This window comes from Propithecus coquereli, unplaced genomic scaffold (genome assembly GCF_000956105.1).
Source record: "Propithecus coquereli isolate 6110/MARCELLA unplaced genomic scaffold, Pcoq_1.0 Scaffold110, whole genome shotgun sequence".
Lineage (NCBI taxonomy): Eukaryota > Metazoa > Chordata > Mammalia > Primates > Indriidae > Propithecus > Propithecus coquereli.
In genome coordinates, this window is record NW_012134970.1 from 2,395,114 (window position 1) to 2,419,540 (window position 24,427).

General features: G+C 46.6%; 1 protein-coding gene and 1 pseudogene across 3 annotated transcripts in view; one reads left to right on the forward strand and one right to left on the reverse strand.

The window, feature by feature from the left end:
• The window catches only part of EGFLAM (EGF-like, fibronectin type III and laminin G domains), a 52,210-nt gene extending 29,056 nt beyond the window's left edge, over window positions 1-23,154 (forward strand). The window contains exons 1-6 of one of the 3 annotated variants that reach the window (XM_012649657.1): window positions 5,510-5,723; window positions 8,013-8,091; window positions 10,971-11,114; window positions 16,888-16,971; window positions 20,628-20,731; window positions 21,503-22,225. In XM_012649657.1, the coding sequence (XP_012505111.1) occupies window positions 10,999-11,114; window positions 16,888-16,971; window positions 20,628-20,731; window positions 21,503-21,657 (459 nt within the window). In that variant the 5' untranslated portion in view covers window positions 5,510-5,723; window positions 8,013-8,091; window positions 10,971-10,998 and the 3' untranslated portion in view covers window positions 21,658-22,225. Of the gene's footprint in view, window positions 1-5,509; window positions 5,724-8,012; window positions 8,092-10,970; window positions 11,115-16,887; window positions 16,972-20,627; window positions 20,732-21,502 lie in introns of those variants that run through there. The other 2 variants (XM_012649639.1, XM_012649647.1) reach the window with 2 other exon arrangements.
• On the reverse strand, window positions 163-944 carry LOC105814432 (annotated as a pseudogene).
• Window positions 23,155-24,427: the final 1,273 nt, after the last annotated feature.

The window sequence follows — 24,427 nt, forward strand, 5'->3', positions numbered from 1 at the left end:
AAATAAGAAAAACAAGATAATGTTGTTGATTTTGCAGTTTGGGCAAAATGTGAATATTGAACTCTATGCAGACAAGAGAATTTTCATGATCTGCTCACATTCCAGATTTTATATAAATATATATATATTTGTTTACAAATAGAACTTTTAAAAATCTGAAGTTTAATCAGGTTCTTGGTCTGGCAGTTCATGTCCATCAGTTCATTCAATTTTAGCACGTGTCTCATCCCCAGTAGCTTTTGCAGAACTACCACCCTCACCAGGAAGCTCCATGATTTTTCCCAATTCAAACCTGGGCTTCTTTCAGCATCGTGACTGTCCTGAAAAAGATATCATGGAAGAGATGAATAGACTGGCAAGTCTTTTCTATGTCTTTTCCATGCTGTCCAGAATCAATTTATGGACCACGTCTTTTCAGGTCATTTGTCTGCACCTCATGGTCATGGTGTCCATCATCTTCTTCCAGAGTTGGTGGACCTGTTGTGCTGAGCATAAGAGGTCTTCCATATCTGACTGTTGTGTTTTTTAGTAAAACCAACCAGAACAGATGAAGTAATAACCATCAGTAGTCTGGACATCAGCATGAGCTGCAATCATGTCTGCCATTGTTTAACCATGGAACACATTTTGTGGTGGGTAAGGTCCATGCCATGGAAGTTGGTCAGGCAGTTTCTGCCCTGAACATCCTCAGTTAATCTTCCTGAATTTTCTAAATACAGCTTCATCATTTCGCAGATCAGCAGGGCTCACTTCAAACACAGGACCCTTGAGGCCATCAGTTACAATCTTGGTTCCTTGAGTCCTGGTGACTGGTGTTTTTTCAGTACTTCTTATACTGAACACAGCAGGTGCTGTCACATCATACCAGTGTTTTTTAGAAAATGGATCAACCTTTTTTGCCACCTTTCACCTTTTGTAAGGTGCTTGTTCCTGCCAATCGCCATGGTCCTGCTCAGAGAGCCAAAAGAGCTTGACTAAATCTTTTGACCCCATCTGTGAGGACTGTACAAAGAAACCTTGCCCAAATGCAGAAAAATACAAATTATGCATTAGTTGCCCCAAACTAAAGGTCTGTAAAGAGAAACCTTGCCCAAATGCAGAAAAATGCAAATTATGCATTAGTTGCTCCAAACTAAAGTGTCCATAAACTTCTGTAGAGTGCCATTTTCCATGCTATCAAATCACCTGAACTTTAGTTCTCTCAACTGTGAAATGGGAATAATAACAACAATATTACTGTGTGTCTAACCCAGAGGGTTGTGGTGTAGACTAAATGAGGCGATGCATATAAAGCATTTGGAAGGGTGCCCGGTAAGTACTCAACCAATCAACCCATACTAATCACTGTTACTATTGCTGAGAAAAATAAAATGCAATAGCAGGTTCTGGGAGCTACTCAATTTCCATCTTGCCCTCGCCTGAAAGCTCAGGCAGGTTGTAGACCACGAGTCCCTGCTGGACTCACTTTCCGCACCTGCCTGAGGTGAGCAGAGCCTGTGGTCCTGGCATCCGGAATAAGCTTACCCACATCATTTGGTCACGTTGGGCCACTTGGACCTTTTTGTTTCCAACGTCAGTGTGCCCTCACCTGCCCAGGAACTAATAAAAATAAGCAAACAGGCCTGAAGGACACAAGACAGGGAGCCTCAGAAGGGACGTGCTCTTTTTGTCTTTCCTGTTCGTTCCCAGGTTCCCAATCCTTAACAGAAGTAGGGCTAGAGGAAAACTATGCATTACAGGTAGAGATTCTGGTATATGGAATAGTGGGAGGTGTTGTTTGCAGCAGTCTTAGAAAATGTCAAAGATGCCATTTACTGATTAGAAGACTTAGTAGTATTTCTTATATTTAAATGAATTTTGACACCTGCGTGGCAAATCATGAAATATATATTTCAACAAGGAAGAGTAACTGGTCCGCCTGTGAATTGTCCTAATGATGCTTCTAACAAGCAAATCATTGTTCAGCTAATAGGTTGTACTTGCAAAGATTTAGTTTAAGAGTGGCCCATTCATTCAGAAAACTGGGCTTGAATTTTATACATCACTGTTGAATTTCCTAAGTCTCCAGTGTTACCACAGACACTTTTAGTCTGCTCCTGCCTTCTAATGCTAATGGTCAATATATAGAATCCAGACTTAAATGAACATTTAGCTGTGGAGAAAGGAAAGGATGATTTGTGGTCCTTATTTCCTGCTGTAGACCATTAGCCATAACAGATACAAAGTGTAACTATAGGTTCAGGTTCAATGAGAAACATGTCTCACCTCAACAATGGGGCAGGTCCCAGTGAGGGCCTAGGTCTAACGAGATCTGAGGGAATGGACGGTGTCAGAGGGGACTGGGGGGCATTTGGGCCTCTCCCGCAAAGATAGGACCAAGACTAAAACCCAGATGAGCCAGCAGCCACCCACCATGTTGTGACACTATCTCCTGTGCTTTGAAATCAAGATACTGCTTCTAGCAAGTTTCATAGATAAGGTAAGGCCTGTATCCCGTAATTTCCTCACCTGTCATAATGACTGGAGAGGATTAATAGGACTCTGGGATAATGTTTCCAAGCTCCAGCAGGTGTAGAATTGCAAGCATTTACCATACAGACTGCTGTAATATCGGGGAAAGCATCTAGCCCCGTATTAGGATTGGAAAGCAAAGGAAGAGAGACAGGCAATTGCATTGTTCCATAGAGAAGCAAGAGAACACACTGAAAGTTTGGGTGAATTCTTAGCTTGAAAGACCAAGAATGGTTAGAAGCCATTCTTGGTTGTCAGAGAAAATCTCGTCTCATTCAGCAAGGTGATTCTTAGCCTTATATATTTAAAAGTTGAGGTTTTTTATTTTTTTATTTTCCTGCCTGATAATCAAACCATGCTTTGAAAGCTAGAACCTGTTCCTAGTTAACCAGTGCTTTTACATGAGCAAAATGTCATAGAAACAACCAGCGCCAGGCCTCATCCAATCCATACCAAGGGGCACCTTCTCCGTGAGGAATTTTGTTTTCTAGGTCCTCCGTGAGTGGTTTCTCTGGCCTCCTCAGAGACGGTGGCAGGCAGAATCCACAAGGGCGAAAGCGGGAAGATTTGACACTTGTTCTCACCTTTTGGTGGCACGGGAGGGCAGCGGCCGGAAACTCAGACAGGCTGCAGAGCGGTTCCAGGCACTCAGACGACCTTAGTGGTTTTGGGCCCCTGCGTTTCCCTGCAAGGTTGGAGGCAGGAGCAGCAGAGCCTGAGCCCAGAGTGGGTGTCGAGCTAGCACTGAGCTTCTGAGACGCTCTCAGGACGCCACAGGTTCCTCGCAGTAGCAGCAGCCACGGAAAATCGAGCCTCTGTCTCCCAACCTCGAGAATCTGCCGGGACGGGAGGAGCCAGAGGTTCTTCTAACTCCCAGCCCTGACTTCAGGCACCAACAAAAACTCACAAGGCTTGGCTTTGGCTGTCCCCTCACCTTCCGGCTCTCCCTTTCAGGGATCTTCTTCCCCCTAAACCTCAGCACCTCATGCACTACCCCAGTGCCTAGGGCCTCCGCTCATCTCAGCGAGGCCTCCCCCTCACATAATTACTTCCATCCTTAGAGATTTCCTTCCTCTCTTCTCTACTCACATCAAAACTGACCGATCTTGTGTCCTAGTCCCTCAGAGCTCGTATACCTAAGTTACTAATGTGTTCTGGCAGAGTTTCACAAAGTGCACATAAAAAAATAAATTGTAAGGAATATTAATGGCTGCCTTGAGCACACACACACACACACACACACACACACACACAGAAAAACACACATACATTCACATATACAAGATGGGGGGTGGGTTCTGTGGTCAAATTTTGGATAACCCTTTCTGCAGGACTTCTCAGAGCCTTTGCTATGCTCTAAGTGTCCAAGAGCTGGATACAGGACACAGCTTTTCTCCAGGTTCTCCCAGCCAATAGTGGACAGGTCACTTGGGAAAGAACTTCTGAGCTTTGGTCCTCCAATCCCTTCCCTGCATTACTGAGAACAGCCTGGACTCAGACCGTGCAGGACCCCGCCAGCCACTAGGTGGCGGTGTTTCTCCATAGCAGACGGGCCCCTCAGCACTGCAGATCCCATAGCCATTGAGACAAAGCCCAGGCTTAGGACACATACTCTTCAGGGGTGCGCAGTCCTAAAAGACCCAGTCTTGCCTGATCAATACCGATCTAGCACTGTATGCGACGTTTAGGATATTTTGTGTTGTATTTAGTAGATTCACATCATACTGCTGGGTCTGATTTGGGTGATTATTATTATTTTTTTTTTGGTCCCAGTGTATAAAAAAAATAGCTTCCATAAATAGAGCCTCTACTTTAAGAAAACTCTCTCTATAACAACACAAATTAATAGAACACATAAATTCTGCATACTATGAGGAATTTCTTTTCTTAGGTGTATCATTAAACTGGAAAACGTGGGAGTGTTTAGCCTAGATGTTGGTCTTTAGATAGTTGAACAGGTGGTAGGGTAGGAAAAGGTTTTGTTTGTTTGTTTGGTTTTGCTTTTGCTTTTTTACTTTGTGGCTACAGAGTCAGCTTAACATAATAAAGAATTTTGTACCAAGTAGAATGGCCCAAAATAGCCTGTGCCAGCCTGTAGATTAGTGAGCTGCCCATGGTGGAAAGTGTTCCCTCGGGCTGGATGGCCACCATCAAGGGTGCTGCTGAGAATGTCCTACTTGGTGGAAAAGCTCGACTTCAGTACCCACAGGGTCCTTTCCTTTGCTGAGGTACTGTGGGTATGTGAAGGAGCCATTTGTCCCGTCAGCTCCTTGTAGTCTTTTGGGAATTCAAGTGCCCCAAATGGAAAGTTTGCTCTGCCTGGGCTGCAGGACTGCTGGCTGAGAGGCTGCTATTCACTGGGGTGTTTTTGTGTCAGATGGCACAAGCTTTTAGGTACGAATGTGAGGCAATGACCAAAACGCACTTCAATTAATAAATCATTGCCACAGAGAAAAAAGAGTGTAGCAAAGACTAAGTAAAAATATAATCATGTTTACAATATTTAAACCAACTCCAAAGAGCCAGAAAGGGCTTGATGGTCACTTCCAGCTCTGATGTTTTTGGATGGGATTAATATTTGTCCATATGTACTGACTTAAACTGAGCGTATTTTTATTACTTTGTATTCTGCGGTGTTGTTTCTAGAGGGAGCCTTTGCCCCTAGTTCATCACAAAATAACCAGGGCTCTGGGATCTTGCAAAGGGGCATGGGGTGGGAACTGGAGTGATATTTTCCACTGGGGAGAGAAAAGAGACAGCTGGCTGGCTTATCATCCCTTCTTCACATGTAATCTGGAGCCAAGAAAAGTAATAATCATTCACAAGGTAAGTAACCCCTTGGCAAGGAGCTGTACTCCAGGTTTAGAAGAAGTGTGGATTGTCAGTTGAAGGTGAGGGAGCCTAGGAAGTGTCAGACAACTTACAAAAACCTTCTGGGTTCATGCCGCCCCCACCTTCATCAAGCCGTGCTGGGGGAGGGGGGCACGTGGCTTGGTGCCACTCATGCCCAGGGCAGATTTCCGGTGGTTCCTCCTGGAGCTCATGTTCACAGGCCCTGAGAGGACATTCGGGGCCCTTGGCAGGGCTTTGTGAGAGAAACAAATGATCTGCAATCGAAGGAGTTGGGATTTGACGATGACTGTGAAAGTCTGACTCTCCCTGTTCTCTTTCATGCTGGCACCGGGCAGAGTGTGGGAACTACTGCCTCAATAGTAAGTACACTAAGTCCTATGACAGACCATGGCAGCACTCTGGGCTTGTGCCAGGGCCTGCCAGGGCAGGCCAACCACATGTCGGGGGGGAACCAGGGTGAGCGGTATGGGAGCTCGGACATGCCCACCCGGGTGGCCGGAATCCTTGCTCCCAGGGCTGGCCCTGAGAGCACACGTGGCTGGCCCTGGGGGAGCACCTGAGCTCCTGCGCCGGGGACTTAGCAGGCATCAGTCTCAGGCTCACGCAGACCCCTCCGGGGGCTCCATGTGCAGAGCTGACGTGTGACAAGCACATCCCGAACCTTTCAAGGAGTCCAGGGGAACGATGGCTATTGGCCACAGGCCCACGGCCACTGCCAACAACAGCAGCGACAGGCCCTGGCTGTACCTCTCCCCGGGGGATGAGCCAGACCTGCCAGAGCTCCTCGTCATGTGTAGCTCCGGGAAGGCCTCCTCTCCCAGCCAGCTTGGATCTCCTCTTCCTGCTCCCTTCTCGGCACTGGTGTCCTGCAGAGAGGGGCTGTCCCCTCACCCAACGGCTCCCCTTGCCTCCTCCGGTTCTGGCTTCTTCCTCCTTCCACCCGCATTTCCATTTCCACTCCCCTGGGCCCGTTCCCTGCTCTCCTTTCTCTGCATCCCCATCTTCCTTTCTATTTCCTGTCCTCTCCTTGCCTGTGGCTGCCCCCCTGCGGCTCCCTCCTTTCCCTGCCTCTTCCTCCTTCTCTTCCTCAGCACTCGCTTTCCTCCTCTCCTTGCTGCAGCTCTTCCCTCTGCTCCCTCTTCCCACTCACGTTCCCACTCTGCTCCTTTCTCGTCCTCTTGCCATTTTGCACCCACTCTTTTTTCCTCTCCCTCCGTCAGGGAGCTGGCGGGGTGCAGCAAGAGCCTTTGGGTCCATCCCCAACAGGTGCTCGCCCTCACCCCGGGCTGTACTGCTTCAGAGAACCACAAAGCAATTTCTTGGATGGTTACCTCAGAAATTATGTTTTAATTTTTTGTTTCTCTTCCTTTGCTGTTCTTATTTTCTTTCCTTCCTCCCTTATTTCCTTTTCTTCTTTTGTTTTTTTATGAAAAGGTTTGGGAACTTGCCAACATAGGAACTTAGACTTGGGGGCTTATTGTCATTGGGTTTGCTGCTATCTCTCCTTTTTTAATGTTTACAAGTTAAGTTTAAACTCTTCCTATGGCTCGTAGCATCAAATAATGATACATTTCCTCTCCTGGGTGCAGACTCCTTCGTTCAGTGACTTCTTTGCATTGGCCACATATTTTCTTAAAACTATAACGTGTCTTACAAGCTGGCATATTCTCTCTTGGTTTGTGCATTTCTTTGAACATGAGAGTTATTCTACCTTAATTTCTTTAAGCTGCCATTTCTGTATCTTTCAAAAGCGGAAAGAGATATCGCTGTTTTCTATCTAGCAGAAATCCCCTAACCTCATCCCCAATTTGTGACACCAAACACAGCTACTTAACCTATTCTTTTGCTAACCGTGTGTAAAAGGATGACTCCTCAGCATATCACCAGAAACAAGGTGATAAGAATTTGGGAGGCAGGAAGTACATTTCTAAGATATTGGAAAGTAAAGAGGGCACCCAGAAGCCAGAATTTAGGAGAGCCGGTCTGGAACATGGTCTGTTGCTGTCTTAGCCACATGATCTCAGACAAATCCTTAGCTTCTCCTCCCCGTGTTCCTCCCTGTAAGTGGGAATGAGCAGCCTGCCCCTGCCCCAAGCTCCCTGCACCTTCATGGGAGTGTGGTGAGGGTCTGGGGGAATACACTGGAAGGTGGTCAGAAACGCAAGAGGCCTCATCCATCGTGCTTTGCAGTCTCTTGAGGTCATAGCTGAAGGGGCCCTGGGGCAGATCAGCTTTGAATAAAGAATCCTAGTGTGCCTTGTCTAGAGATTTGTTTTCTCTGCCTCCCTTGGAGAACATCTGGGATTATCCCCATCTGCTCTCCACATGGCCCAAGACCTGCTCTTTGGCTTCCAGGAACAATTGGGAACAGTTCAAGTTTCGGCACATTGTGAGGCCTTCTCAGCAGTGCTGAGGCCAGTGACAGGGACAGGGCTTCCCAGGGAGGGGAAAATGGGAAGAAGCCAGCTGCAGCCATCAGGCCGGGCGGCTCTGGGTCTGGCCAAGCATGTGTGCGGCCGAGAGGAAGAGGCTGGCAAGTTGCTAACTGTTGTATTTCCAGGAGCTGGCTTTCTTGGTGTTTTGCTGCAACGTATGTGAGTGCAGGGGTCAAGAGAGACATGTAACCTCCATTTTCTGTTCTGTCCCAGCGATCACAGAAGCCATTGAGATCCCGCAGTTTATCGGCCGCAGTTACCTGACGTATGACAATCCAGATATCCTCAAGAGGTAATGAGCTTCCACAGGCACCTTCCTTGTCTTTCCGGGGGTCAGTTTCTCAATATCTTTCCCAAGACTTTTTCTCATCTGAAATGCCAGAAGATAATCCTCAAAGAAGACCACTTAGCCATAGCCTTGAGGGGAAAAAAAACACGCACACAGACACATAGAAACTAGAACAAAACAAAAGAAAAAACAAGCTCATTTTGAAAAATCAGCCTCTCAAACACTTCGTTACAAACGATCCTGGAGAGTAAGGTGATCAGCCCCAGGGTTTCCAGTATTCGGGCTTTGAGAAGCAGCGAGAATAGGACTTTCACGAAGCCGGGGTTATGTGTGCGCTTCCCTGAGCAGGGTCAATTAGCTTCCGGCTACGCTGTGGCCATAGTCTTTAGCGTTGACCGGGTCGGCAGCGGAAGGCTTCAGCTGCTGCCAGAACCAGACAGATCCAACCCCATTTCCTACTAGGTCAGTATCTACCTTGCATCTTCATCAGCAAAGCTCTCATGTCCTCTGCAGGCTCTGGCCAGCGAGACGAGGGGCTTCTCATCTCTGTTTATGTGAATACAAGAGCACAGGACAGGGAGATGCACAGGCCCCAGCCATGGCTTTTCACCCCTGGTGGCAGAAGCTCCAGCCCTGGGCTGGAGTCCTATGGAAAAGCTTTGTACATGGCAAGGGGGGAGGCTGGCCCTTGGCAAAATCCTCAAGCCTATCTTTGGCACTTTCGGTTTGCTCCTTCTCTCTTTTCCCTCGCCTGGTTCTTTGTAGTTTATAGCGTGCCATCTCCCTTTCTGCCCCCAGCACATTCATTCTAGAATTTTCCATCCTATTCAGGTGGACTGCATCTTAACACACTAAGGCAAATCTTTAAGCTAAAGGCATTCACCTCTCAGGGTGGAGTTTGGTGGCTTTTCAGGGAACAAAAGTGGTAGAGAGAATTTTTCCTGGGGCCTTGGATGTCCCTGGTAACTCTGAATGTACACTAGGCAGACATTGCTTCATTTCTTTAATCCCAGGTTGTCTTTATCTATGTTGTCTTGGCGTGGGGACTTAGGTGAAAAGGATTCCCAGCCAAGAGAGCTCCTCTTCCTTCTTCAGCCCTTTGTCTCCAAAGATGAAAAGTCCTTTAGTCCCCAGAAGGCAGTGACAACATGAAAGGAGCCCAAGTCTTTAACCTCTGGTGCTTAGAGACCACTGGGTGGTTTGGGGGAGTAGAGGGACTTGGTGAGAGTAGGAGGCAAGGAGCCCCAAACAACAGCAACTCCGGTAGTATGTGTGTGTGTGTGTGTGTGTGTGTGTGTGTGTGTGTGTGCATGTGTAGGTACATATGCATGTGTGTGAAGCTGCAGGTAAAGTCAAGTTCAGAGTCTATTTCCTTTAGGTGCCTTTAGTGTCAAGTAACAGAAAGCTCAGCTTAAAATGTCTTAAACATAAAGGATATTTATGGTTTTATATAGCAAGCAGTCCAGACTCAGACTGGATCCTGGGTTGATTTATTCAGAGAAGCAACTGTATCTCAAAGACTTGACTCTCATCCATATTTCCGCCTTCTTATCCTCAGCATACTTTCTGGGGCCACTTCCCAGCTGCCCCTAAGATGCTCATAAGAAAGTTATAATGCCAGGTGATACCCAGTGAATGTAAAAAAGACTTTTTTTTCTCATGTGACTTTTTAAAAGGGAAGGAATCTTTCCCAGAATCCTCCTGGTGAATTTACTCAATCTCATTGGACAAAAGTGGGTCACATGTTCACCCCCAAACCAATCACTGGCCAGAAAAATGGGAACCTCTTGATTGGCTTATACAATCAATATTCCCCAGGCAATCAGGAGAAGGAAGGAACCTGGAGCAAAAGTTTGGGAAAAGCAAATCTCTAGGGAACAGGCCAGGGCCGGATTGCCCTGTACCTGGCCCAGTGGACCTCGCTCCCCCTCACCCCTCTGAGGCCCTGCATGGGAAGGCGAACTTGGTCTCTCCCTGACGACGTCAGGCTGCGAAGACTGGATGCAGGTCCCCTCCCTGTTCCCTACTGACTACATTCCACAGCTGCAGACGCAGGTGTGTGGGGCAGACAGAGATGGTACAAGTGGCGGGAGGATGAAAAAAGAAACTTTTCCAGTAATGTATTAGTAACAGTATTAAATTACATTTACTCCCCTCTCACCTTTGATTCAAGGACCGCCTGCTCTTTTCCTTACCTCAGATGAAACACTGATCACATTAGTGAGAATGGATTTCTGGACTGGTCTATTCCCAGGAATTGATAAAAACACGTCGGTGTGTGAACCCATTCCCAGCCATGGCCCATCCTGCCTGAGCATCGCTCCTTTCCTTGCAGCTCCCTGTTCCTCTCCACCCTGGCTCTGCCCCAACACTCCTCCAGACCATGAACCCATCAGGCTGCCTTCCTTGTCTGACACTCACCTCCTGTGCAGTCACACCTGTCTAGACCTGTCCCCAGGACAGTCACTGCCACAGCTGGTCATGCACAGCCATGGTCATAGCCCAGAGAGGCTGCCGATTGGAGCCTCTTGGTAATTTGGAAACTCACTTTCAGTTGGGGGATGGGCCCCTTGAGTGGTAGGACAGGAAAGATAGAAGAGAGGTGTGCATGGGGCTGCAGCCTGCGATGGTGGCATTAGTCTTGCTAATCTATGACTCAGCTGTCTCATGGGGGTTCACAGTGCTTGGGGAAGGAGACACTGCTGCTGAGTGAGCAGTCCAGACCTTTAGACCCATGGTGCGACTCGTGGTGGTGAAGTAAGTGTCAGAAATACCAGATCATCCTTACATCTGGTTGCTTGGGGCTGACAGACAAAACTAGCATTACTCGGAAACAGATGTTGGTGCTTGATTTGATTTACTTGTTTGTATATTTCCTCCAGGGTGTCAGGGTCAAGATCAAATGTGTTCATGAGGTTTAAGACGACTGCCAAGGATGGCCTGTTGCTGTGGAGGGGAGACAGCTCCATGAGACCCAACAGTGACTTCATTTCCTTGGGCCTTCGGGATGGAGCCCTGGTGTTCAGGTAACCCCTCCTCTGGCTGCCTTTAGCAGTACCTTGGGATTTTTCTCAGACAGTGCAGATCATGCCAAGCAGAGTTATTCAAAAGCCAAAACCCAGTCTGCTGGAATTGGCTACAGCCTGAAGCTCCAGGCTTATTTGAGGCTCCTGGTCTTTCTTTCCAACATGTACCTTCTAGAGCAGCAGTCAGCAAACTACAGCCTGCAGGCCCACTCTGGCCCACCTCCCATTTTTGTAAATTAGGTGTTATTGGAATACTGTCATACTCTTTCATTTTTATATTGCCTGTGACTGTGTTCATGCCACAATGGCGCACTTGAGTAGCTTCAAAAGGAACTGTATGGCAAAGCCTAAAACATTTGCTATTTAGCCCTTTACAGAGCATTTCTGTGCTGCTGTTCTAGTGTGTTACTGCCGTTTGCTCTCTATTAACACAAATTATTAATGGAAGGAGTAGAAAGAAGACTCTGGTACCACCAAGCAGAGAAGCGAGTAGTCGGCACAACACTCAGCAGCTCAGGAAGGTCTGAAGATCTAAACCCCAGGAGACCTGGCTTCCAGTTCTCCCTAGTTCAGTTATCTTTCCTTTGTTTCAATTCCAATTAATTTCATGTCATTTAGTGAACACTCATGCTAGACATCAGAGGGGGGATTAAGAAAGTAAAAGCCCCCAAAATGCCTGCCCTGTGGAGCAGATGGGCTAGAGACTGTGCAGGGATTCTCGACGCTTAGCCGGCATCAGAATCACCAGGGACATGGCTGCCACACATATTGCCGGGCCCCATCCCTGGAGTGTTTCTGGTTCAACAGGTCAGGGGTGGGCCTGTGAATTTGCGTTTCTAATACATTCCCATGTATTTTGAGAGTAAATGTCACTTGCCCAACATCACACTTGCCCCTAAATAGCAGAGCATGCTAAGTGATTCAATCCTATGGTCGCTGAGGACTTTGGAGAGCCATGTGTGTGGTTGAGGCTGGAGGCTGGCAGGTGAGAGGCAGCTTCCCACCATCTCCCCTCCCACACTGCCTGCCCCCCCTTGTTGGCCTAGAGGTCAAACACGGAGCTCCTCATACCCCGTTTCAGGCTGGCTGCCTCAAAGCCATTTTCTTGTGGTTTTCCTGTGGTTAACCTCGCCAAGGCCTCAAGTACTTGATTATGCCCAGAAAAGGGAACTGAAACAGTAGCTCAGCTGTGGGTGGGATGGCCTAACTCCCCCGCTAAACTACCAGCTGCAGCCTCTTCACCACCCACTCCAGCCCCACAGGGAAGCCGGGGCTGCTCAGGGCCACCGCTCCTGCCGGCTCCTGCGCCCAGCCTGGAGACCCTCACCCGCCCACTTGGCACCCTTCAGACAGCTCCACTTCGTCCTGGACATATTTTTTATGTTACTGTTTCTTTCTCAGGTTTCTGAAAATTGGCTCTGTGTTTTTGTTCTAGTCCTGGAGTTGGAGTTGCATCTGTGTAGGATGCACTGCCGAACCCAGGCAGAGGCGACTTCTGCACCTTCCCGGGCCTGGAGCCGCTCCGTCACGGTGCCCCTGTATCCCCCCGTCTGGCAGTTATTCCGCCACGGCTGCTCACAAGACACAGAGTTGTGGCTGGGGACAGAGAGGAGTTATAGCGTAGGCCAGTGATCGGGAAATGCCGGCATACAGTGAGTCAGCAGGGAGCTCATTTCAAAGGTAGATTCCTGGACCGGCCCCTCCAGATTCTGACGGAGTGGGTGTGTGTGAGCACCAGGGTCTGATTGGAAACAAGCACCCCAGGAGGTTCCAGGAACCCTGCCCTGAGAAACAGGGTCTGAAGTAGCTTTGGAGTCAGACATGCCTGATCCTTATGGCCATGTGACCTCATGCAAGTTACCTAACTCTCTGAGCCTCTGTCCCCTCCCCTGTAAAAGGAAAGGGTTGGTTGTCAAGATTAAATACATTGATTCCTGCAAAGGGCTTAGTGCAGGGTCTGGCATAGCTAGTTAGTTATTAGTCATTATGGTAATAAAAATTTTTATCCGTGATGGAGTGTTTTTAGAGTTCTAGGAGCCTTTTCCTCAGAGAGATAAAATTTAGTTATTGTTGCAATTTAGTTTTTATTGTTGCTGTTGTTATTTTTAGTAAGTCATGGGCCCTGCCCTTGGGGAGCTCACATCAGTGGAAGCTAGAGAGGGAATCGTTCTACAGCGGAGACAAATCATCCTTGAGGTTTCAGTGTTTGATGCAGGACCTCGCAAATAGAAGAGGAATCCTAAGATAATACAATTATATTCTCAACTTCTTTGACTTTCTTTCTTCACGTATATGCTGGTTCTTTTGCTAATTTAGTGTTCAAAGCCCTTCTGCCAAAGAGTAGGGAAGAGCAATGGAATTCTTTAAAAAAAAAAACTTATTCATGGTTTTAGTGCAAGACTGAGCAGAAAGAAGGAAATCATAGTGCTCAGCTAAAATGAATGTGGTTTTCTGTTTTGTTTTGTGTTTTCATTTTTGTTTGCTTCATTTTGTTTTGTGATTATATGTGGGGCATAAAACCTACCACCGGGTGGGTTTGTGAACGTCACTTGACTGGCAGTCTTTCCCACTAATTTTCACCTCGTAACATTTTCATGCGACAGAAAAAGGGAAGAGATCTGACATTAGTAAAGTGCCCTGTGCTACCGTTTAAAGGGGACGTGACGAAAAGTGCCACCACATGAAGACATGAAGGTGGCTGTGTGGTTTCCAAAAGGCCTCCCCCGATGGCATATCCTGGTGGCCCACCTGGTGCTCAGCCTCACAGCCTTCACAGCACACCAAGTTGAGTGGCTCAGAGCAACCCATTCACGGTAGCCAATTCCCAAGACATCGGTAGAGAAACCAGACATGCATTCATTCATTTGTTTGTTTCTACATTTTTATATTGAGGCATAAGTACACGCAGTGCATACTTGTTCAGTGTGCAGCTTGATAAATTTTAAAATACATAAACACCAAATCACCACCACCCAGAACAAGATATAGAAATTTCCACCACCTGAAAAGGCTTCCTCATCCCTCTTCCAGTGAAGGTAACCTCTGTTCTTGGTCATTATATAAGAGGGAGTTAATCCAGGGTGAGTATCAGCATGTTTGGGGAAGCAGGAGCTTCTTTGGAAGGTCTGAAATCAGATGCCATGGGGGTGGGGGAAGGGAGAGTCAGGCCATGGAGAAGCCCCCCAAGTTGCCCACCCACAGTGATGGCTGCACTCCTGCCTGCGGGATTCAGCGTTGACTCCTCAGAGCACATTCTGGCTCTTGGCGTGAACGGGAGAGTTTTTAGGCTGGAGAACAGAATAAGGAACCCACCCTTTGTCCAGACAGGATCGAACACAACTGAAAGGTTTTCATTCGCTGGATTACAATTACGCTGCAGTCCAGCGTCCTGGCACTTATACCCAAGTCACCTTGAATCTGAGAGCTGGGTGTTCCCGACTGCACTGGTTACACATTCACAGCCTGTTTGCTTACTCTTACAGGTGGCTACTCCTCTAGGAGCGGCTTCATGCATTTAACTCTTGGTGACAACTTTCTCCTTCCTACTAGTCCCTTGGGGTGCATTGTCACCCCCTTATATAAGCTACCTAAGGGCTGCATATGTCTGCGGTGGTGGGATTGTTTGTTTGACTCCTATGCAGAGTGCTTTCTGCACATGTTATCTTACTTAACATTTCTTGTGGTTCTTCAGAGAAGGGATTATTATCTCCATTTGACAGATGAGAAAATTTAGGCTCAGAAAGGTAAAGCAGATTGCCCAAGGTCACAGAGCTAGTAAATTGGCAAGACTGGAGCTCAAGGCAGGTCCGTGGAATCTGAGTGTCCACGCTTTTCCTATCATCTCACGTTGCCTCTTGGAACAGCCATAGCTAGTAATTCAGCTAAGTCTCTGTCAACAAGCAGCTAGCCCGCTTCATATTCATTCAACAAGCATTTGGCTGCCAAATAATGAAAACTGAAAATTCCACCTCCAGGCTGTTTTACACAAGGAGACTCTTGATGTGGGAAAATTCATTAGAAAACAGTGGATTTTTCAGGGTCAGAGTGGCAGCTTTGTCCCAGGGTTTGTCAAGTCACCCCGAGTCCTATTCTTGGTTAAATGTCATTGGGTTGTGTGATTTCTTTGAGCCTCCATTATTAAGCCAATGACCCGTGGTGCTTTCTCTGGGGAAAGCCAAGTGCTTTCTATTCCTGCTCTTCTCTGCGAATGAGTGTGTGTGAGTGCTCGGCAACTAGTGCAGGTTTCTCTCAACATCCCTGTATCTTGGGCAGTGAGGCAAAGGAGAGACACCTCCTCTTATAAGATGAGGCCAGCGTTGTTCCAGGTGGAACATATTTCCTTTCAAAAACATGATTACATGGGCTTTATTATATTATCCAGGGAAGGGCTAGGCAGTTGGCCCAGTGCCCAGGTTAGAGTAGTCACTCACTAAATATTTGTTGAATTAAATTAAATTAGAATAATTGAATGAACACTGGATTAAGAGGGATATTTCTCTCTGGTAAACAACGTGTTCGTGTTTTCTGATACCCTTAAGGTATCAGTGCTGAGATGTGAAACAGAAAATAGAAAGCTGCTAGGTGCACCTGATAACAGAGTAAAACGGGAGTTGAGATCTCGCAGGTAATACACCAAGTTCAAGTTCTACACGTTAGCTTTGTGATTTTAGGCCAATTCCCTTAATCCGTCTGGGGCTCAGCCTACTGTGCAATTTTTTTTTTTTTTTTTAAAGTGAAAACACATGTATTAGTTTCCTAGGGCTCTGGTAACAAATTACCACAAATTGAGTGGCTAAAAACAGTAGAAATTCACTCTCTCAGAGTTCTGCAGGCTAGAAATCCAAAATGCCATGTATTGCCAGGGTTGGTCCCTTCTGGGGGGCCCGAGGGAGATTCTACTCCACGCCTCTCTCCAGGCTCTGGTGGTTGCCGGCAATCCTTGGTGTTCTTTGGCTTCTAGATGCTTTGCTCCAATCTCTGCCTCCAGCTTCACATGGCGTCTCTTCTGGGTGTCTCTGTCTCTGTGTCCAAATCTCTTCTTCTTATAAGGATTCATATTGCCCTGCTCCAGTATGACTTCATCCTAACTAATTACAAAGACCCTATTTTCAAATAAAGTCACATTCTGAGGTTCTGGATAGACGTGAGTTTTGGAGGGACACTATTCAACCCAGTATAACACATTATGAATGATAAAGCTCTTCGTGTTGTTTCTGATGCTATAGTACTGATGCTTCTGTACACGGGGGCGTAAAAAAAAAACAAACCTGATGACATTATGCTAAGTGAAATAAGCTAGTCACAGATAAGCTAGAGACAAATACTGTATGATTCTAATTATATGAGGTATCTAGAATAGTCACATCCATGGAGATAGAAAGTAGAAGGATGGTCGTCAGGGGCTGGAGGGAGGGAGGAATGGGTACAATGAGTTTTTGTTTTGCATAATGAAAAGACTTCTGGAGATTGCTTGCACAACAATGTGAACGTGTGTACCTAACACTACCGAACTGTATGCCTAAAAATGGTTAAGATGGCAAAGGTTATGTTGTGCATATTTTACCATAATCAAATTTTTTTAAATTTCTAATCCTTCATGGGCTAGCCTGGAAAACAACCAACCACCTTTTATAACACTGTTTTGTTTTCTGTTAAGAAAACTGCATTCTGAGTTCCAAAGAACTTTTGCAATGAGAATCATTTGGGAATGGTATCTGCCTGTGCTTTAGTGTTTTATTCTGTTCTCTGTCTTGTTCTCCTCCAACGCCTGTAGCTATAATCTGGGCAGCGGTGTGGCATCCATCATGGTGAACGGTTCCTTCAACGATGGTCGGTGGCACCGAGTTAAGGCTGTCAGGTGAGTCCCAACCACAGTGTGTGGCAGAGCCAGAGCTAAGCAGTGGCGGGATGTGGGGTCCAGTTCCCTTACAGCCCTGCTGTCCTGTTCCCCAGCCTTGACTGGTGTCTTAGCACTCGTCACCCAGGGCATTCAGGGCATTGTGCTACCAACTCCCACTGTAGCCTCCACTGACTCTCACAGGCTAGAGAGACTGAGTCCCCAAATCCTCACTGAACGGTAACCTTCTGGAGAGAAAACCTTTTGATGACTGAACTGGAGGAGGGTCTTGATATCTAGTGAGTGAAATTTCAGGGTATGTGTGCTTAGAAGAATTCTTCAAATCTCATTGCATAGGCAATTGCCACTTTTTAAAAAAGACATTACCTGCACCTTAGAAGCTGTTTGTGGTTCCTACAGCCCCAATTGTTAATATATATCTCCCCCATCCCAGAGGTAATCACTACCCTGACTTCTGATTAACTTTGGGTAAATCATTCCTTTGATCTTCTTTATAGGTTTAATGTCTAGGTTCATATTCCTAACAATGTATTTTCAGAAACCAAATAGTAGGCCCAACCCTAGAGACGTCAATACTGCGTGTTAGATGAAGGTCCCAGCAGAAAATAAGTTCAACGGCAGCTCTGGTTGGGGTTCCCTGAGAATTTACCGTAACCCTTTCTGGGGAAGTCAGTGGGTGAGGTCCTGAGTGAAGCCTGGGAAACATGAGGCTCGCCATGGTCAATTTCCCACTCAGCTCACGTGCAGGCTATCGTGGGAAGAGCCCCACTGGGCCCCCTTCCCCTGTCACTGTGCCTGCTTTTGAAGGCCTTTGAGGATACAGAGGCAGATCTGCGCCTATCAGCTGCCCAGGTGGCCTAGAACCCCCTTTTAGACAGATAGGGATTTTGATGAAGCCCCAACTCTAACTTTTCAAAAAAAGAAATGATTTCCCATAATGAATATTTATAGGCTTGAATTTCAAATATGTTCTAGAATATAAGTCAAAATGTACTGCATCCAACCTAACTCCAGAATACTCCAAACTATATGGCTTCTAAGTTCCTCATCTCTCTCTCTCTCTTATCCATATTTAAAAGGGCTTGTGCAGAAACTCCCAAAGGAATATGAAATGCTTGAGTTCTTACCTGCAACCATACTTGATCCTGACAATCTCTACCCTAGGAACATTAGGGAACACCCTGCTGTCAGTTTCCTTGGGCAGAGATGGTTGGTAGAATACTCACATATTGTGAAAAGATTTTTAAACCTTCATTAATTATTGTGGTTTGATTACGTGTATAAAGACACACACTGGAGGGCATACCAGGCACTTCCTAGACATCTAAGAAAACCAAGGTTAAATGACTTTCTCAAGACTATACAACTGTTTGTGGGTAGAGCCAAGATTAGAATCCAGGATCAAAGCCCTTTCCATCCCATCCCATGATGCAACCGACCCACAGCTAGGATTTCAGATGTTTGGGAGGGATAAGACAGTGGAATCTTACACCAGAAAAACGTCAGATGTCAGAGCATTGAGCTTGGCATCATGCAGTTGGCTCAACACACTTGGCTTTTCCTATTGGCATCATTGATGTCTCTCCTAGTGGGTCTCTCCTAGTGGGTTGCAGTGAGGGCTAAACAGTAGCAGTGGATCCCTGGAACTGGATAGGTGGGAGTATTCCAGCAGACATTGTGTTGTGAGCAGAATGGTACAACAGATCTCAGTGGGAACTGGCTCAAGGCCATAGATGTCAACTATGGCAAGAAGGATTGGATGGATACCTTAATCCTATGTAGCAGGCTCTGGGATTAAAGACAGGGGATCCATGAAGGGGACATGATCAAGGGGAGCCTTGCTTTGTACACTGTCTTGCTCTGGGTAATACTGGTCTTGTAGGCATTGATCCCAGCAGAAAAGAGAAAACAAATTCTAATTCCTTGAACATCTCCAGGTGCCAGGCACTTTACATACTTTATCTCAGTTAATATTCACAGCAACCTAGATTTTATAATCTTCATTTAATGGATAAAATGATGACATGATGATGATATTGATAATAATAACAACACACTCCCCTACCAGTCTTTATGTATCAGGTGTCATGCTCTGTGCTTTTGCATGCATAATGTCTGATCGCCACAATAGTCTTGGAAGATGGGCATGGTTATTCCCATTTCAGATGAAGATGCTGAAGCTCCACAAATTCACTTGTTCATTCATCTACATTGTGAGCCCTATATTATTCCAGACACATGAGATCCATCATTAAATAAAACTAAGATCCTTGCCTGATGGTCTTGTATTCTAATGGGAAGCAACAGACAATAAGTAATAAATATGATAAAGAAGTACTTTATATGTTAGAGGCGATACCACATATTTTTTAAGTCTAAGATGCCATTGATTATAAAGCATAACTTCACTTCAAAAATATAAAAAGTGAAAAATTCATAGAATTTATGTACAGTATGTGGAAAAAATGGAATGTTTTAGAGCAATTATTTTTTTTTAAAAAAAGGCGGGGCAAGCAAGGCAAGCTGTTGGGGGCATTGCCTGACACTCAGGGGTGAAATTCTAAGAAAGCATTTCCAAAATGGGGAGTGGGAGTGTATGGTCTCAAGGGCGAGGACAGAACAGGAGAACCTTTGCTGAAGCTCGGTATGGGAGGAGTTGCTGTCAAGCAGTGAGGCCTGGGCTGCCGTACCTCCCCCCAACTCCCCATGCTATAGAAGCAGATGTATTTGCTTAAATCAGGTTCATGGGACTGGATAGATTTGGAAACCAGCTTAGAAAACTGCAAAGCCCTTGCCCCAGATGAACACTTCCCCTCTCCTGTGTTCAGAATCACTTTGGGGCTCTGCGGATCCTTTAGAAACTTCTAAGCCATTCTTCTTCCTCTGCTAGAATAATCCTCTACCTCCAAAAACTGCTTCATTGTTTTCCCCTGTGCTTAGAATAATATCCAAGCCCCTCACAGCTCCCCACATGCACCTCCCCAACCCCCACCTTACTCCTCCCCTTGGCTTCACCTGAAAGTTCCTCCCTGGCTCCCTCTCACTCTTGGGATAAATCCTAATCTCCTCATGAGCCCTCACCGTCTGCTTCTGGCTTCATTGTCCATCCCCTTTGTCCTCTGTGATCCCTCTGAGCTGACCTCCTTGTTCACTCCTCTACTGTTATGAGCCCTGCAGTAGCATCTGTGGCACGGGTTTGCAGTTTTCTAAGCTGTCTTCTCTTTGCCATGGCTTCTGCCTCTGCTTGAGTTAGCCTTCTCCTTCGCCCACTTTGCCCGGCCTTCAAAGCTCATTGCAGGCAGAATCTCCTCTGAGAAGCTTTTCCTACGCCGCCCTGTAATAACCACCCCATCCCTGGTCTAGGTTAGGGACTCCTCCTGTGTGACCCCTCAGCACCCTTGCCTTCTACCGTGGAGTGGTGGCTCTGTGCTATCATTCCCAGCTTGGTTTTTTTGTCTTCCTCAGTAGACCACAAACTCCTGAGGGCCAGGAACTTGGGAGTATTTTTTGGTTTGGATTTTGGTTTTTGCAGCCCCATCATTTAGCACAGTACCCAGCACATAGTGGGTACTTTAACAAATTTTTATTGAGATGGATGAATATTTGAATGAGCTCCCAAAATGGTGGAGTTTGGGGGATTTTTTTGTTGTTCACAGGGATGGCCAATCAGGAAAGATAACTGTGGATGACTACGGGGCCAGAACCGGCAAATCGCCAGGCATGATGAGGCAGCTGAACCTCAGTGGGGCCCTGTATGTAGGTAAGTGACCTTGGCCAAATCTAAATTAGGCCAGTGCTTGTCTGGGGAGTCCTCCCTGGGCACTTCGCTGGACCAGTCAAATCAGGAAGCTCTCCAGATACTCCATTCTTCCATTTTCTGAACTTCTGACTCATAGCTGAGGGGACAGGAAGGGACTCACTCAGATGCTTTTGTGCCTTGGACCGATCCACCAGGGAAACCATGCTTTTCTTGTTTATAGAACAGGAACCTGCTAAATATAGCTCCATGAATGCTCTCTGAGGAAGGAGAAACTGTCTTTCTGGTCCCTCTCAAAATAGAACGAGTAGTATTTCTGCAAATGGCTTATAATACACTAACGTAGACACATAAAAATGAAAAGCTATCTCTATTTATATGTCATTTTCTAAAAGTGAACTTAATTGAAAGCATTCAACATCAGCGTATGTCTTTTGGTTTAAGATGATACCACCTCTAACTACACACTACATTTTGTCGACATTATATAACATTTCAGGATTTACTAGATACTATTTGGTCTCAAGGTAGTCTGCTGGGTCAGAAATCACACATGAGATATGTATTTATAGCCTTTGGTTGTATACCAGATTGATCCAAGTCAACCTGTTCCTCCAAGGATAATTATAAAATAGGCAGAGATGCTGAACAGTTCAAGGGACCCACAGCCCTCATCTTGTCAATCAAGGGACCCTTTGCTCAGTGGACACTCAAGTACCCCAAAGAGGAACCCCGACTTTCCCCTGCTGACACCTCCCTCTTGCTTTCTGGCAGGTGGAATGAAGGAAATTGCTCTGCACACTAACAGGCAATACATGAGAGGCCTCGTGGGCTGCATCTCTCATTTCACCCTGTCCACCGATTACCACATTTCCCTCGTGGAAGATGCCGTGGATGGGAAAAACATCAACACTTGTGGAGCCAAGTAACACCAACTGGCCTTGCCCAAGGGACAGAGCCTTCTATCCTGAGAATCCCTGGGGCCCTGAGACCCTGCCTGATGCCGTACACAGAGGCCCGGGGACCAGGTGTGTTTCCTGTCATCAAGGAGAAAGTACACCCTGATGAGAGACTGAGAACCAAGACAGGAGTCCCTGGGTGGCCTTTCCTGCTGACACTCCGTGGGCCAAACCCAGCAGAATATGCCGTGTAGGAAGCAGCGGACTTTGTCCATTGAATGTGTTGCGGTTGCCAGAGATCACACATCAGTGCAAATTCCAGAGCCTGTCTGCTATAGCTCCATGACTGTGTTGTGATTCATAGTACATTTAAAAAAAAGAGAGAGGGTGAAAGAGAAAGAAACCCACAGGGCAGTATTAAAATACTTCTCTCCTTCTCTGACTCATGACACTTTTAATGACAGCAGAATGACTGTGTGACCTTGAACTTCAGATTTCCCACCTTGGCCCATGGATTGCTCGGATTAACCCCTCCCACTCCTCACTGGCTGGCTCGATGTGCTCTGACTATTCCATGAAAATAAAGATGGAGGGAGATAAACACAGAATCATAATTATAATGTGGCCCCCTCCCCAAAGTTTACCTTGAATGTGAAATCCTTACGTTTTATAATGCAAATTTAAGAAAATGAGCCCCACAATTTTATAGCTGTACTTTTTGTATGTGTATATTTTTATATCTGCAGCCTATCCACACAGTATACTTTTGGAAGTTTGGGTAGATGACCCTGAATTCTTGCACACTTTCCTAAAAATTTTCTCCCAAAGGAGACTTGTTTGGGCCCTTTGTGATATCAGTGGAACAGGATTGGTAACTTGAGTGGGCGACTTGGGGAGCTGACCATTCTCTGTCGGTAAATGTTGATGTTCAAAGGGATGAATATGAAGCTTTCCAAATAAGCAGATTAAAAGGAACATGTGTTATGGAGGTAGGTCACTGTCATTCTTGTTTTAAGAGAGGGGCAATATTTGTAGTAGACTTGAATAAAGGGGATGAAGAAGGCTAGAACTCATTCATTCATTCATTTATGGAGGTGTTACTGACTTTGCAGAGGCCACGTCCATACTCGTGGACACTAATACACTCGCTGTTTCTAAGGCTGTGCAGGGGGTGGAGGGACATGTCCTCAGCGTGGTCTGAGCTGGGCAAGAACAGAGAAACAGGATTTCTTCCTTCTGTACCATCAGATGTCCCCTTTGCTATTCACCCATGTGACCCTGGGGACAGCTGGTTCACTGGCAGATCCCCAAGACAGGACTCACTAAGGGAAAGGTGAGATGAATGCTGCCCCCAGAGAGGAGGGAAATACGATCTATTAATACCTCATGCAAGTGCCTATAATTAGTCCCAGTCATGACTGTGCTCTTGTTTGTGCAGCATCATTCAGCAAAGACTTTGGAGGTTTGTGCAAAACACAGTTTTAAGCACAGTAAGAATTCTAAAAGATGAATAAATAGAGAGGTTCACCATGTGCCCCAATCTCCTGCTTCCTGTCTTGGGGAACCTTTGATGACCAGAATCTTTCCTACCAGAGGAATCATAGTAACAGTAGAACAATATCATCATCATCCTCTCCTACTCACATCACCTGTGAGTGGAATCCGAAGAAAAGCCACATGGTAGAAAGTGGGTCCTACCACCTCCCAGACACACTCACCTCAACACCTTTTCCTGTGATGATGCTGGGTCAGTGCTTCCCAAAACATAATGGAGTTGCCTTTACAGCACGTCTTGAATGGATTGTCTCCAGCCAAAACAATCGTTGCGATTTTAGCAAAGTATTCCGCTGAGTTGAAGCCAGAAGAGCTTCAGCTTGCAGATGAGCTGTTGCCCCATGAAAGTGTTATCCAGAGAAAAATGCAGTGACCCAGGGATGAGGGCCTGGGAGAGTGTGTAGAACTGAAGAGGATTCAGAACTACCTGCACCTGGATGGGAAGCTGGCAGGGCTAAGGGGAGAGGAGTGACACAGTAAGGGGTTCAGGGCAGCAGGGACCCTGCAGGTGAGAGGGCAGCAGAGAAGAGAGACCCAAGAGGATCCGATGACATGGGAGGTTCAGAGTAGGAGACAGTATATTTCAAGTGTCCCTGTTTTCTCTAAGTATATCTCTTATCTATTGCCTCAATAATGCTGCATAACAAACAACCACAAAACCTCAGTGGCCTATAGCAATAAGTGTTTATTGCTTATATGCCTTGAGTGGTCAGCTTGGCATCTCTGCCAATCTTGCCTGGGTGGTTCTTCTGACCCAGCTTGGACTTGTGCACACGTGTAGGGGTTGCTAATTTAAGATAGCCTCGCTGGGACGGCGAGGGGCTGGAGTCCGCTCCATGTGTCTCTCATCTTCCTCCTGGGCCCAGTGGGCAGGCCTGAGCATTGATGGCCTTGGTTTGGAACTGTCCCGTGGCCCTGCAGCCACATCTTATTAGTCTGTAGATTCAAGAGATGAAGAAATGGAGTCCACCCCCCCAGGGAGAGGACTACTGAGTCACCTGGCAAAGGGCAGGGATACAGGGAGGGGTGAAAAATCAGGGCCATTCATGCCATCGATCCACCACAGCAAGTCAGATATTATTGAAAGAAGTGGTACAATAGGGACACAGTGGCAATAGGGCCTCTGCAGGAACCCTTGGGGCTGGGGACGAGGTCCAAGGTCTGTGCAGTGCTCAGTGACAGGCCAGGCCCAGCCCCATGGGAGCAGCATTCACCCTCCCCCAGCCCCATCCTTCCACCTGTTGCC